This window comes from Vanessa cardui, chromosome 9 (assembly GCF_905220365.1).
Source record: "Vanessa cardui chromosome 9, ilVanCard2.1, whole genome shotgun sequence".
Lineage (NCBI taxonomy): Eukaryota > Metazoa > Arthropoda > Insecta > Lepidoptera > Nymphalidae > Vanessa > Vanessa cardui.
The window spans coordinates 6,866,239-6,883,397 of record NC_061131.1 but is presented as its reverse complement, the minus strand read 5'-3'; the positions used below and the strand labels follow the sequence as shown (position 1 = coordinate 6,883,397).

General features: G+C 35.1%; 1 protein-coding gene across 1 annotated transcript; it reads right to left on the bottom strand.

Moving 5' to 3' along the window:
• Positions 1-4,179: 4,179 nt before the first annotated feature.
• Positions 4,180-6,140, bottom strand: LOC124532455 (trypsin-3-like). Its single transcript, XM_047107357.1, has 4 exons — positions 6,037-6,140; positions 5,466-5,664; positions 4,972-5,324; positions 4,180-4,659 (listed from the first exon to the last, which is right to left on the bottom strand). The coding sequence occupies exons 1-4, from the start codon at positions 6,068-6,070 to the stop codon at positions 4,328-4,330; spliced, it is 918 nt and encodes a 305-aa protein (XP_046963313.1). The 5' UTR covers positions 6,071-6,140; the 3' UTR covers positions 4,180-4,327.
• Positions 6,141-17,159: the final 11,019 nt, after the last annotated feature.

The following is a 17,159-nucleotide window of genomic DNA, read 5'->3' as shown; positions in this document are numbered from 1 at the left end:
TATTTACTATTTGTTTTGTTGTCTAGTGGTGTCTAAATATGTGTTCAAATATATTTTTATACTTTGACTAGACACACTGTAGAGTTGCAGATAGAGAGTTTTGATACATATATTTCCCTTTTTATTTATAAAAAGCTTTTTACTATCTTTTCCGTTTTTACGCTTATTGAAATCTTTTTGTAAATGTTTCTCCAAACGCTCCGATTAACAGCTTTCCAAACCTTTTTATGATTTAGAGAGTCAAATGCCTTGTTATTATCTGCAAAGGCGAGGTAATAGGGTAATATTATGCTTAGTGATTATTGTGTACTTTACTGTGTCGAATGCGTATTGATCGCTCATAGAAGAATCAAATAAATTGTCCTTAAGGATGGTTCACAAACAATATTCTTGGAATTGAAGCGAATATGATCTTTGAAAATATGTTTTACGGTCACATAAAACAAATAGGCTTATAATGTCTGAAATATTTTCATAAATTTTACCTCATAATATCTTTTATAAAAGCGTGGAACTAAGACCTGTTGACTTCCACGCAGGGTATATTAATTTAAATAATTGTATTTAACTAACATGACTTTGTATTTTTAAATGTTACAAAAGAGTAACTACTGAGTTTCTTGCCGGTTCTTCTCGGTAGAATCTACTTTCCGAACCGATAGCAGCTTCACTTAATTGTAAAATGTCGATTCAAAAAAGCTTGTAAAAGCCTACTTGAATAAAGTATATTTTGATTTTGATTTTTAGATAATCATAGTATTTTTGCAGTTTCTTTTCGAAAAAGATATATACATTTTTATGTTCTTAGTGCAATAATCGTTAACGTTGCCCGACATCAAATCAAATTAAAATATACTTTTATAAAGAAGGCTTTTACGAGCAATTTTCAATAATTATTTTACAATTTCAAATGTTAAGAGTTTAGTATTGTTGGTTTCAACAACATTTTTAATGAAGTAATTACCTTTTCCTTTTCTTTTCTTCCTTTTTTTCTCTACTTTTGGTCTTGTGTTGAGTAATAGACCTTATTTATCAATGATTTTTTTAACAAACGATTTAAGTTTATGATTTAACAAAGTTAAAAATATGTACGGTATTTTATTTCACAAACGAATAAAGAATCATAGGAAAGATTTATTGATTTTGCGGAGTGAGAATCTCGACGTTATAATCCTTACTTATCGTGTTTATACAATGATTATCACTTATTTTTGTCAAAATGATCAATGTAATTGTGAGTGTGCATAATATTGCTGTAAATATTTTGTGATACTAGGTACTTTATATTGCTTATATTTTTAAAAATATTCCGAAGGTAGTCTCGAGCTACCGGACAGTTCTTTTGTAAAGTGAAAACAGATTTTATATCAGTCGTGTTACCTCAAAATAATATGCAATAAGATATAATACTGTAATTGAGGTTGTCAAATTTTTCATACCGCGTATACTGTTATATGTGTCTTCTGTTGCTAGAAACATTAAATAAGCATTACATTGAACTTTGGAATCTAAGTGATTCCCAAAAAATCAGGATTATAATACTGTTAAATGTTATATTATAACGTTGTTTTCTATATTAACTAAAACCAAACTTTCGTTTTTAAGTATTCAAATCAAAATTTTTTGTCGTGATGTGTCGATAATGAATTGGTTCGACATAAGAAGAGTTTTTCCTGTCGACTTTAAAATTTAATAAAATATCTTTAGCAAACAATATAGTATCAAGTATATTTATATTTTCAACATTGAAAGAATAGTTACTACTAAGAAAATTGTGGAAGATTAACACCAGTAATACTAATGGACTAAAAGTTGATCCTTGTGGAACACCCATGTACAGTCCTGATCCAGAAGACTTTCTTTTTTTTAATGAATGCTTGTTGAACTCGTTTTCTTTCTAATTTACTTAAGATGATTATGAATTAAAATATTTTTTTATATATAACGTGTGATGTCTGGATAAATTAATGCCTCCGTAGACTTTATTAAGGTCTTAAATTTTATTATATACGGTTGTTCAATATGTCTTCTATTGTCAAAATTTCTATGAACATTTAACTCAGAATTCAAGCAATGACATCTGTAAAGGCGGTTATCATCGTCATCCAATAACAGCGCCTTTTGAACCTCTTATTGGTTTTAATATGGTAGATTGTTGTCCACGTTATTTGGTAATGCTTTGTAATTTGAAAATTTCAATGGTATATTTTGTACCTAATTGAGAACTTCCTAAGTGATTGTGATTATTAAATCGTTCACAGCCTTAGAAAAAAATTGACATAAAAGTCATACAAAAATTCAATTTAATTTTTTAATTTATATCTTTTTTAATTTCAACGTGGTTATCTAACAACAGTCAACACTACCTACATATTTAACAACTTAAAACGAGTAACATTTTGAAAAACGCTCGTGCCAGTTTATTATCTTATCTTTTAAGTCATTTAACTATCAACGAATTTGAACTGGCTCTACCTATCATACGGTTAACATGTTAAAAATACCTATAAACTTTTTCGAAGACTATTCATTCGTATAGTTTAATAGTTATGACATAGTTCTATTTTATTAAGAGACGATTACGATTAGGATCTAAAATTAAGTAAATGTTTTATGTTCTTGCCCGCAATATTAATTAAATAATATATAGGATCAATCTTAAAATTAAACATTTCACTGTGACTAAATTGCTAGCTAATAATTTTTGTTAGAGTATTACGGATTTTATAATAATTATCGAAAAAGATATACTATATTTGGTTTGAACTGTTAAAAATACAACCTATATGGGTTTGTATAAGTCCAAAATTCTTTTATTTCAAGTCTTATTTGTATTCTTAACTCAGAACCAGTTTTAATACAATATGAAAACATGTATTAATTCAACGTGCACCTGTTTAATTGTTAAAACATCATTCAAGGGCCGGGATTTGATACTAAATCAGATAATAATAATCGAATCTCCTCCAGATTTAAATGAAGTGATCAATCAGGGTGACAGTGCTCGTTGACAGGAGGGATTAAAAGAATCAAGTGCCGATTTTTTTATATTAAATGTACTTATATTCTACATTTAATTATTATATGATGTGTAAAAATTTGTGCAGTGAAAATAAATTTAATATTTTATTTGATAGTATTATTATATATTTAGTATGGGCCCGCGGTTTCGCTCGCGTTTAAGGGTGTTCGTTGTCATGTGTCAGACAACTTTTTCTGACACATGACAGTAGCTTATGCCCTTTTTTGGAGTTCAAGTTTGCTTCATACCAAATTCCATCAAATTCGGTTCAGCAGTTTGGTCGCAGTGGAAAATGCGATAACAGATATACATACATACTTTCACATTTATAATATTAATATAGATATTACTCTTAAAAGATTTTTTTTACATTATTGATTATTTTTTAATTGTCTACAAAAATTTGTGCCATATGTGGAGCGAGCCTCTTGCATGTTGGCCGATAAAATCCGAAACTCCAATTTTACTTTTCATCAAAATCTGTCCCACGTACACATTTTTTTCATATTCCTTGTAGTCTGAAATTTTGTCATATTCGTTCCCTTGAAATTCACTCTGTATACACGATGTTATTTTCCACATACAGTTAAAAGCAATTTGCAAATGATCTTCAACAATTTTGATTATTTAGTCATTGTTTAGAATTACTTTAATAAATGCCTACTGGTTTCAATAAAGCTTCTTTATATAATCAATCGATACCTTTCTTACACGAGGGAGTTGCTCTCTTGGGTAGATTATATCTTTATCGACGTTTACCGGCAACTCAACCCACGATCTAAGACGCTGATAACGTGTTTAACTGCTCCTGCGTTACTATAACTGTCAGATATTAAAACTTTAATTACAATACTCTAATGATCTTTCATCAAATAATTTAAAGTCTTTAGTTTCTAAATTTTAGAGTAGCTTTAGCTTAAGGAGTGTATGGGATAATCAAACCATGCAGGATATATATGACATTTTATTGTAAATATATTTTTCGCACAGGTCAGCTTATTTATTTAAGGATAACTATTAAAAATACGAAAGCATACATCTAAATAGGCAACTTGGTGTGAAGCTCAGACACATTGGCACCTTAAAAAATATGAACTATTTCTTAAATCATAGATAAACGATGCCAACCATAGAAATTAACATTTTATGAAAATAATTGACAATTTGCTTCTGTAATTACACTGGCTTACTCACCCTCATAATTTGAGTAACTGATAAGCTAGTGACACCTATCGAAAAGCCCCACGATCGGTATACTTGATATACTTATTATATACGTATAAAACTCACTATACACATGAATATTTATATCAACACTAATTTGTTGATTACCCACGCATAATAATTAGATACCCGAGTGTACACACCGGGATAGGTACTGTTGGCGCATTCTTCGCCCCACGATACAATACCAATTAAGGTTTTGTCAACCACCAAAGGCCCGCCAGAATCGCCTTGACATGCATCTCTTGGGGGGTTATTTGCAGAAGCGCATATCATACCCGATGAAATTCTGGCGATCCTACGGTAGGCGCGCGAACAAGATTCTTGGGAGACGATATCCACGTTGGCAGCAAGGAGCGTTGACGATGGTGGGCCACCATACTGAAAAATATTTAATTTATTTAGGAGTTGATGTTAATATACAGGGTTATTGGCAACTCGACGTATATCCGTTAGGAGGTGATAGGGGTGACTATTATTGCAATAATTTTAAGCCCCATATGCATATTCCAAAAGTGAACCATTTATCACGTTTTTTCAAAGTTTGTCAAAAAAGCAACTTCCAAAAATTTATTTAAAAAAATTTCTGATTTTTTTTGTATTATAAAAACGACTTTAAAAGATCGCGAGGAAACGTGATCAGTGTACGTATTTGGGAAAATCTATCACATCCGAATTCACCGACCAATATTAAAGTAACATGGATAAGGTTCAAATAATTTTACTAAAAAGGCAGTAAGACATTAACTTAATATTAATTACTATTAAGTTTCCTATATTAATTATTATGAAGTAATTTAAGGAAGTATATTTTCTTACCGATGTTACTCCAAATCCTGATACTAATGCACTTCTTCCAACTGGAATATTAAAATTGGGTTCGGCGATGAATACTGCGTCGACATTATTTCCGAAACTTATTTTAGTTGCTGTCACAAGCAGAGCTATGTCATGTTCTAGTGTAATTACTGAATACTCCTCGTGAACATAAACTTTGGATATTTCGTATGTATCGCCTCCGGACAGTCTGCTAGAGCTCCCAACCGTAATCCTAAGTGACGATGGATCGTTCTCTATTCTGAAATACACAAAAAGAAAATCATTGGGACTTATTCAGTCTCATGTGTACTATGTTATCTAATATTATCTGTGCTGTTGTGTATATTAGAAATAAAATGATAGTAAAGTTATATTCAATTTAAAACTGAAATATGATTACGTTTTAACACAATGTCCCGCTGTAAGCGCCGTTCTGGTTGTTATAACGGCGGCTCCACACGTATAACTCCAACCCGAACTGGATTTTCGACGTAGAGCCGCGTGATATGGGACTTCGCTTATATCAATTATAAAGCCATTCACAATACGATTTGATCGATCCGTTTCTGTTACCGGCGACGACGTAGCAAAGCTAAAAACTGAACTGGCTGTTAGTATAGAAAATATATCTTTTAATAAAAATTGTTTTATTTAAATAAATGCCCCACGAAACACTTTATCTGAAATAAAATATTTCACTATGATGTCCTCCAGACAGATTAGTCGGCCATCTCAAGAGTGAATATCCAATGACATACCTATATGTATATAGATACATATGTTATGACTTAGGACTAGAGGGCCAGCTCCCTATATAGTTACGTGGCAGTCATTTAATATATACTATTTTTCTATATAAAGTAATTAATTTGTAACCGTAAATAAAAAATATATCCAATTGGCTTAAATAATAAATAGTTATCTAATCGAATGCGTATATTAAAATATAATTAATTTGGAATGCTACTTACCTAAAAACAATAATACAACCGATAGTGCACTCATTGTTACTGAGATGAATAATACTGAATAGACAACTCAGATCTTTAAATAAGTCTGATAAAATTTATCAATTGCACGAATTTTGGTATCTCTTCGTATCTCTATAATAGACAGATACTTAAGTTTTGTTTTGTTTAAATTTAATACGGTTATTTCTAACATACTATAAAAATTATTCTCTAACATAGCAGGTATGTACCATCGCATCGCATAATATATGTATTTATTACAAAATAAAATATTAATTATTATAAAATTATACATTCCGCGTCAATTGGTCATAGTTTTATGACGATACGTTCAATAGTATTGGGGTACATGGGGACAAAGACAAGCAATATTAACATCATAACCTCTCCAAGGATGTGTTGAAATCTGACCGACAACTCTAGCGGAGCGCGCTTATTGGTCAAATCAAATAGCGCGCGCTTCCCCGGCTTCCTATTACACATTTCCGTCCCTTTTCTCGAAATCACGAACCACAGTGAGAAACAAATGAAAAAAAATCTGTAGATAAACATATCACAAGTATCCAAGTAGCATGTAACAATTAAAAAAAAATAACATAATTTAGACGTTTATTGTAAAACGAAATCAAATTATTTTGTCGAAAATACAGTGACAATTCCATCAAGTGTTTGTTGGTATTTATTCCCGCTGGGAGAAAGCTGTCTGTACCGTGGAAGAGCTTACGAGCCATGATCAATTTAAATATTTATGTGTTTATGTCCTTATAGGTAAAAATATCTTCAAGTATTTCAATTTTAAACGCGTGGTTCAATTTATATTAGTATTGGCTTTATCTGGTGAAGTCGTTTAAGATTGATTAGTTAAAAAGGCTTTGTCTTATTTCAAATGTCGAATCAATAAAGACCGAATTAAATAAAACAGTGTTATTACAAGTAGGGTCATAAGTAACTCTGTGTGAATTTGATTTTAATGTTCGCAAGTATGGGGTTATATGTAGTTAATTATTTCAGTCTGTACGTTGGTTTTCCCATGCGTTATCTCGGTACCGAGTTATTCATTTGGAAATAACGTTGAACTTATCTTGACTTTGTCAATAGTACTTATACAAATAACGTGTAATATTCAAATATAACTTCAATAATCGATATTCGACGAGTATAGTGTATATATATTGTACCTACATTTATAACTGATAAGATTTTTAATAAAAACAATATTATTATTGTTGGTTAATAAAATTAAATATTAATCGTTCAAATTAAAAAAGAAACAAAATAATAAAGATATTATTGTTTATTAAGTGTTGCCATAATGCAGCAGTAATATGGTCGTATACACATAAGTGAATTTTGGGTTATTACTTAATTTGCAGTAAAATACGAAAGGAGCAAATTAAATTAACATCTTTTTAATAAGTACATTATTGTTATGGACGGTTGTTGTATTTGGTACCTTATTAAATCGATGTCTCATTTCCGAATATATATAAATCAAAATGTGAAGGCAATAAATCTGATATGAGCGATATTTAAAGATGAAATAATTAATTAATTTGCTAATGAGAAAAATATTACATTCAAGAAGCTTATCAGATTTATAAATTTATTTAAGACTATTTTATTTTGATATAATACATTGAAACAAACTTTATGCTAAAACAAAACTGACTACAATGTGTGTTACACGCGTAAATATTTTTTATTGATTTAAATGACTCCCATGTTCAATAAAGTTTATACTTATATGCTATACATATATACTATTTAATATTGAATAGGTTACGTTAAGTTTCTTAAGTATGTACATATATGTTATAACTACAAGTACGATTTAAGGCAATGCTTGTAACGCCATCTATTGTCCGGTAAGTAAACCTTTTTATGGTAGTAGTATAGCCTTTCTTATCTGTGTGTGTTCTTGCTATCGACATATTGGTTTATTAATTTTTACACGTGTATTTTTATGCCAATTACGTAAGTATAATAGAGATTTTATTACAAGGATATCGTTAGTACCTACATAACTGATAAATAATAGTACATACCAATGAATATTCGCCGATGGTTTTCCGCGTTTCTGTCGGATGTCATTGTTTCAGGAGAATTACGTAAATATTTTTTTTTAATTAACTGATAATTTTATTGTTTTAAAATGAAATACCAATTTGGCTTAAATATTTAAACAAAAAACATTAGAATGTATTTTATTTTATATTTTGATATTCAGATCATAACTTATAAAGTTAAACAAATTAGGTACTTTGAGAAAAAACACGTTCAGACATTAGATAATACGGTTATTGGGTAAGATAAGATAGCGCTAGTTAAATCAATGGGAAGGCGGGTTCATGGGAGTTGCGCCCACGCAGCGCGCATTCCGGTGGGAGCCAAAGACCTTTCGTTTCCTGGATCACACACTACGAAATGGTCCATTATTCGAGACATTTCTAACGAATGATCTAATTTTAATGAGAAGCTATGTCCTCGACGCATTATACATTGTTAGTAAGAATATTAACAGAAGACATGTTAAAAAAAACATAAAAAATACTTATTTTCCATCGTTTGACTGTATGTGATTTTTTGTCGCGAAAATGAATTAAACAATATTAAGCTAGTGCAGAAATAGGTCCGTTTCTAAAATAGAATTTTAATCAGAGTTATTTTCTTTATAGCATGCAAACAGCGGTGATTAACAATGGATATGCAAAAGATAAACTTTCCTCAACATATTTGTGGTAAAAACTATTAAAGGCGCCATTTATTGCTATATCGCACGCAAGTGTAGTAACTTATACGACATGATTTTGAAGGTTCTTATTCATAAGCTAATGTTTACGTATGATTAAAAAACACATTTTATTTAAACGCTGGTATTAAAACGTTGACTGCGGATGGATAATTGATAACTTCCTGGTTTATAATCTTCATAAACACAAAATGACAACATTGAACCAAGGATTTTTATAATTCGTTACAAAACATTTCGAAATCGAGTTATTGGGAAAACACAGTAATAATTTTATCCATCGATTTCGTTTTATCTAAGAGTGTGCATGATAACGATGTGGTTATGTACGTTGTATTGTGCAACGATAAGAGATTGTCATTGCAATATTATATACGGTAGGAAACAAATTCTAGATGTTGAATATTTAATGCGATTACTTACATATTCGGTGGAAATAAACATTAGCAGTAAACATTATAAGCATAATACTACATTTTTGAAATGTCATTCCTTTATCTGGAACACGGGAAGAGGCTGATGTTGGTATCGAAGTACGTCTCAGTTTTATTTTCTATCGTAAAGCAGAGTGTTTCGCGTCGACGGCGTTCAACCGTGAAGGACGGTTTCATATCGTTCGCTCTGATTTGACGTCTGACTCCCAACCGCTAAAAACTGTGGTTCAAGTGATAACAATTTAAACGCTACGCAAACAACACATATTTAGGAGGTTATTATATTACTAATGGAAATAACAATTATATATAATTAAAAGTCGTTGATGCAGAACAGGGCAAGCAGTTTAGAGTTTTTAACGGATTCCATAGATGTTACATTAAAATTTCTTTAATGATTCAATTGAGTACTTATAGCAATGATTTAGATATTAATATAAAGTGAATATAAACGTAATTAGCATCTCATCAACAGCATCACCAGAAGATGCTTCCAAAAGCGGTTGACTTAGACCAAACATAAATCGAGGTGTCAGATGTCTAACGAATTATTTTTGCTATCACTGCAACACTTAAATAGACAATTTATTGGACTATATCATATTGCTTATATTATATATATTTTTAAACGACTCTGTAGTGATCCATCTCCTAATTTTAGTATTAATATTGTTATACCTGAGCTGTAATAGTCAATAATTGTTTTCGTATTTTGAACGTGAAAGTTAATGCTGTTATATGTTTATTTTATATAATGTTATCCTCAGATTTTTTTTATGTTTTAATGAGTACTGATTCATATTTTCTATTATTAATGTCCAATTTATTGTTTCTGTCTATTGTTCCACAAGATCTGATGAGGCAGAACATAAGGAACTCAAACCAATGTCGAATCCATCACACAATCCAGACAAGCAATCTTTAATTTATTATATAAGCATTTATAGTTTTCCGTGTGCATAGCGATGAAGAATATAGAAAATCACTCAACTAACAACTGCACTTTTGTTAACTAAATAATTTTAAAAGTTATACTCAAACGGCGCAGGGATGTAAGGGGGCGCAAACTACACCTTAGTGCCTCAAGCCAACCTCACCTGCCCGTGGTGCATCCTGCCGACCAGCAAATGAGGCTCTGGCGACCGACTGATGGCGGTATAACCATCAATATAATAGGCGTAGCTAAATACCACAGGCCGGTGACGGGCAGCAGCGTCACCGGTGCGAGAAGCTACGCCCTGCGATCGCCAACCCGCCTGCCCAGCGTGGCGATTATGGGCACAACCTCCACATGCAGCACACACGCAAGCCACGGCCCCCAGTTCCCGGCAGCCCCGCTATTCCTCGTCATGGTGGCGACGATGGTAACGGCGGGACGGGGGGTGCTAAGAATCACCGGGCTACGGGAGGCCACCACAACCGACTGACCCTTGCGACGTACAACGGACGCACGCTACGGCTTGACTCGCATCTAGCGCAACTTGAGGTAGAACTTGGGAAAATTAGGTGGCACATATTAGGGCTATGTGAAGTCCGTAGAGAGGGAGAGGACACCGTAACCCTCGAATCAGGCCACCTAATGTACTTCCGAGAGGGTGACCAACAATCCCAAGGTGGCGTTGGGTTTCTGGTAAATAAGTCCCTAGTTGACAACGTGGTGGAAATCTCCAGTGTGTCGAACAGGGTAGCGTACCTCATTATAAAGCTCACCGAGAGGTACAGCCTCAAGGTGGTGCAAGCGTACGCACCGACCTCGACACACTCGGACGATGAAGTGGAAGAATTATTCGATGACATATCGAGGGCCCTCCACTTCACCACGAAAACCCACTACAACGTTGTCATGGGGGACTTCAACGCTAAAGTGGGAGTACAGAACTGCAGCGAATCGGTAGTAGGACCCCATGGACTTGGAAGCAGGAATCATAGGGGGCAAATGCTTGTCAACTTCCTCGAACGGGAGGGGCTCTTCTTGATGAACTCCTTCTTCAAGAAGCAGCCGCAAAGGAAGTGGACGTGGCAAAGCCCCGACACTATGACGAAAAACGAGATCGACTTCATAATGACGGACAAGAGGCATATATTCAGAGACGTCTCAGTGATTAACAGGTTCAATACCGGTAGTGATCACCGACTCCTCCGAGGCTCTCTGAATATCAATTTTAAGGCCGAGCGCGCCCGTCTGATGAAGTCCACGCTCCGACCAAAGCTGCTCCAAACCATTGCGGGATCTGAAACATTCCAGTCAATCCTGGAGAACCGATTCGCTGCCGTGGAAACCACAACGGACGTAAACCAGAACCTCGAAAATGTAGTTCGAATTCTCAGGGAAGAAGGCACGAGATATTGTGGCATGCAGCGTAAGGGCAGGAAGTCGAACCTTTCGGAAGAGACTTTGGGGCTCATGAAGAAACGACGTGAAAACCCACCTGTCACTTCGTCAGAGAAACGGCAATTAAACCAAGAGATCAGCAGGCGCGTACGACACGACCTCCGGTGCTCCAATACTCTTGCAATAAAAAGAGCTATTGAGCAGAATCGGGGGTCTAAAGTGTTCGTACAATCTCTTGGAAGGAGCCACCTGACGAAGTTGACCACAGCAAGTGGAGAAGTCGTTTCTTCTAAGCCGGCAGTACTTTCGGAAGTAGAGGACTTCTACGGCCGGTTATACGCATCGCATGCATCTCGACCTGATCCCGAAAATGAGGATCCTAGAGCTACATTAACACGCCATTTCTCCGAAGACCTGCCTGAAGTCAGTATTGGCGAAATCGAGACTGCTCTTGGACAGCTTAAAAATGGAAAAGCCCCTGGAGAGGACGGCGTTACCACAGAGCTATTAAAAGCGGGAGGTAAACCGGTACTTAGGGAACTTCAGACGCTTTTTAACTCTGTCCTCTTCGAAGGGAGAACTCCGGAGGCGTGGAGTAGGAGTGTGGTCGTCCTGTTCTTCAAAAAGGGAGACAAAACCCTGCTGAAGAACTATCGTCCCATATCCCTAATGAGCCATGTCTATAAGCTGTTTTCAAGAGTGATCACGAACCGTCTTGCGCGAAGATTCGACGAATTCCAACCCCCGGAGCAGGCCGGGTTTCGGACCGGATACGGCACCATAGACCACATCCATACAGTGCGGCAGATTATACAGAAGTCCCATGAGTATAATCGGCCCCTGTGTCTTGCATTCGTGGACTATGAGAAGGCCTTTGACTCGGTTGAAATCTGGGCTGTTCTGGAGTCCCTGCAGCGTTGCCAAGTTGATTGGCGATACATCCAAGTGATGAGATGTCTCTACGAAGCTGCCACCATGTCCGTCCGAGTACAAAATCAGCAAACAAATCCCATACCATTGCATCGAGGAGTGAGACAAGGGGACGTTATTTCCCCCAAATTGTTCACTAATGCAATGGAGGATATGTTCAAGACGCTGAACTGGAAAGGACGTGGCATTAACATCAATGGCGAATACATCTCTCACTTGAGATTCGCAGACGACATCGTCATCGTGGCAGAAACGCTGCAGGACCTACAACAAATGCTGAACGAGCTGGCTGATTCTTCTATGCGTATCGGCCTACGGATGAACTTGGATAAAACCAAGGTCATGTTCAATGAACATGTTCTACCGGAACCGACTACGATACACGGTACCGTTCTCGAAGTTGTTCAAAAATATGTCTACCTCGGGCAGACTCTGCGATTAGGTAGAAACAACCTTGAGGACGAGGTGAATAGAAGAATTCAGCTGGGTTGGGCAGCGTTTGGGAAGTTACGTCGAATCCTAACATCGTCGATCCCACAGTGCCTTAAGACGAAAGTCTTCAATCAGTGCGTCCTACCCGTCATGACATACGGAGCCGAAACGTGGACACTCACGACAAGGCTGGTCCACCAACTTAAAGTCGCTCAGCGTGCTATGGAAAGGGCTATGCTCGGCGTTTCTTTGAGGGATCGCATCAGAAATGAGGTTATCCGTCAAAGAACCAAAGTCATCGACATAGCCCACCGGATTAGTAAGCTGAAGTGGCAGTGGGCTGGTCATATTTGTCGTAGAACCGACAACCGTTGGGGAAAACGTGTTCTAGAGTGGAGACCGCGTCTCGGCAAACGTAGTGTAGGACGTCCTCAGGCACGGTGGAGTGACGATATACGCAAGGCGGCAGGCAGGAGCTGGATGCGAGTAGCCGGAGAAAGACCACAGTGGCGTGCACTGGGAGAGGCCTATGTTCAACAGTGGACAAAAATAGGCTGTTGATGATTGATGATGATACTCAAACTCATAAAATATTGAGTAAGTTGTTTGATTAGTTACTTTTCTTAAGTAAACCTAGCTTAGCTGTGCTTCTCTCGTGCTATAAATTTACCAGATGATCAAAGCTAAATTACTAGTTTCATTAAAATTGTTCTATTTATGTTTCGAAGTATACTTATTCTACATACGAGTTGCCTGTTCTGAGAAGAGACGAGGAAACAGCGAGCGGTTTCTCATTTAAAAGGATTGTAATAGATACTTTTATGTACATTTATGAATATTTATCTATGATTAAATTTTGTGTGCCTGCATAAAAATCAAGAATTAAATACGCCTTATTTGAATCGGGGTTTAAAGTTGATTAGCTCGTACAAAAATATTTAATTTGAGTGTGTTTTGGAATTTAAATTAATAGTAGTGTGTGTAAACAATAATCTTTACAGACTTGCTTAAAATCGTAATTAACAGACATGTGACAGTGCAGTTTTTATTTTATTGTATGTATTGATCAAAGTTATTCTTAGTAATATTAAGATTAAGCCATAATTACTTCGCCGTTTGTTTTAATTGTAAGAGTGAATATTATATTTATCACTTGAGTGGCCACAATTTACATATAGAATAAAGATTTTCACGTGAAACTGAGAATCTTAGTAAATTATTCGAGCCACTGGAGCGGCGATTTCCTATTTATGGTTCCCCGCTATTGTGCCTTTATTTGTATCAAGGTAGCAAGCGTAAAGAAATACGTGTTAGACAACTTTTTAAAACCTCTGTTAATGTGATATTCCGCGAAATTAAATGTACTAAGCGACGTATGAGATAGACAATGGAATGTTATGCCAAATATTATTTACTTTGACAGCCTTCTTTCAAAATTGCCCGTGTTGACATTTCATTGCAAACACTTAAAATACGTTTTTTAATGTGTGATTTAAAACTTTGTAAAATAATTCTGACCAATCCATAATCATTCCCGCAAACAATTGTGCTGTAATGTTTATTATTATAATTAATTATTCTTACCTTCTATTTAACGAGTATAAGTAGAGATGAATAAAAGCCTGATATAAAAATGATTATTTCAATATCAATTATAATAATAGAATTTTATATCTGCAATGAAATATTTGTTTAAATTTTAGTAGTCGATACAGGTCAATTTTATCGAAATCGAAATGATCCATTTGATAATGGATCATTTCGAAATATATATTTAAATAAAATATTAAGTAGCTGTTAATATAAATAAAAATTTAGGTAATTTAACAAAGTTATGCGCAGGAAATGATTCGTTTTATATAAAGAATACAATTCGACGTAACGCATTGTCAGTGCATACAGTTTCTATTTTTCAATCGCAGCGTTCCGCCTTTCAATGCTTTCCTGTACTAATACGTGCAGTGAACCATCATAACAAGCCCCTTCATCATACGGTTACTAGAGTTCAGTTAATACAATCGAAGTGGAAAAGGCACGTCAGACTATGGGTCTTCGTTAAGTGGTTTCTGTTTAGCGGAAGGCGCCTTGACTCCGGACAATGGCCGCCGATCTACCTTCCCAGCTCATTACGTATTTACTATGAAACTTCTTTAGATTAGTTGTGAATTTTTTATTGTACTAAAACGCATTGCGGAAGAAGACGATAAGTGTGTGAAAATATTAGGGTATTGAGATGGAACCAGTTACAATGTAATGTTTCTTATTAGATTTTAATGGAAAAAAAACAGTTACGGACAGAAAATAGAAACGAACTAACGTTGTAAGTACTGAAATATAAAAAAACACCGTTTATCAACGATTACATAAGACACACGGATGCTCATCTTTATATTATTATGAGCTGTGTCCGATGTTTTCAATCGCGTTAATATTTAATTATACAGTTGCTCTATTTGTCTGTTCCTTTTTCCGTCCTCTATTACGGTAAGCTGTAAAAACGGCTGAACGGATTTTGATGAAGTGAATGCGATCGTACTAAAATTGATTCTGAAACGATTTATTGATCTTGGTTACGTAGCCTTTGCTGTAAACGTACTATATACCTACTTGTGAAAAGATTTTCCCCAGGGAGATTTCTACCTAACGCCTGAGAAGTACTTCACAGCTTGGCCCGCGGATGCGTCATGTTATATCGATCCTGAAGCTCGGATTCGCGTAGAAGACTGGCTCAAGAGGGTAAGATCACACATTCCTAAGATTCTCCACCAGAGAGTATTTTGAAGGATTCGCTTGCGTAATAAATATGTTACATTAATCCAAGTATTTCGTCGACTGGGAAGGATATAATTTATAACCTGTTTATTACAGCAGCAACAGCCTATAAATCGCCCACTGCTGGCCTAAGGCCTCATCTCCCTTTGAGGGGAAGGTTTGAACATAGTCCATCACGCTGTTCCAATGCGGGTTGGTGGAATACACAGAATTTCTATGCAATAAGACAAATTCAGGTTTCCTCAAGATGTTTTTCTTCACCTTCACGAGATGAATAAACACAAATTAAGCACATGAATATTCAGGGGTGCTTGAATGGGTTTAAACCCGCAATCATCGGTTAAGATGCATTCGTTCTAACAACTGACTCATTTCGGCTTCTACTTATTAAAGTACACGAATTTCAATTCCAACAAATAACAACTTTCAGATTCTCGACACGACACCTAAGCCTATCTGTGTGATATATGAAAGTAGTTGAAAATAGAGTTACAACGTTCATTTATATATAATACTCCGAATAAAGTAAAACAAATTAAATAAATTGATAATGCAGACGCGATAAGGACCTTTGCCCTTTCATTGGTTTCCGAATCGCCATCACATTCTCAGTTCAACAGAATATGCGTTAACGCTCAACGAGTTGTGTGCTCATCTTTCTCGATTGCATCGTCTGTAAATCACACATCAATTGACGCCGACTATTATTATGATAGGTAAATAGGTAAATCTAATGGCATTTAAGTCGACTCACAAGCATTGCGTCAACCGAACGATATGACTGACATTTGTGCCTTCGACTATTGGTCAATCGCTCACAATGAGGTAACGAAATAATTGAGACTAATCTAGTAATAACAGATTGTGCGCTATTGTAATATACACGGTGACATCACCAAATATTTCTTTGCTTATGTTGTGCTAAAGAACCATTCATGTATTACGTCACACAAGTAACGTCACGGATACCCTATTCGTTAACAACCTTGCTTTTTATTCTTCTTGATCAACGTTAACATCGTCCCCTATGACGTCACAGTTTACAATTTTATACCAAACTATGGGATACATTTTGTTTTCGCATTTTTGTATTTATCGAACTCTCTCATCTTGCCTTAGTTTTAGAGTATGTTGAGTCCGAGTAAGAATTATGTTCTAATGTAGTTTAACTCCAGTAATTAATCAATGATGATAAAACGATACAAAATCGTTTAGTATGTGTTATTTTATTTATAGCGGCGCATTAAATTACTCTAAATAAAAATCATATGTTAATATGGCTTTATAATTTATTTAATTCAATAGCGGCCGCAGTCCATAATTCATTGTCTGCAGCACAGGCTACGAGTGTATTCATTTGACGCGGCAGGTTAATGTAAAATTCAGATGTGTCTACATTGTATATTTATGGATTCATTATTATTTACGCTATCACATACCCGCAATCATTTACTATATCAATTGTTATATTATT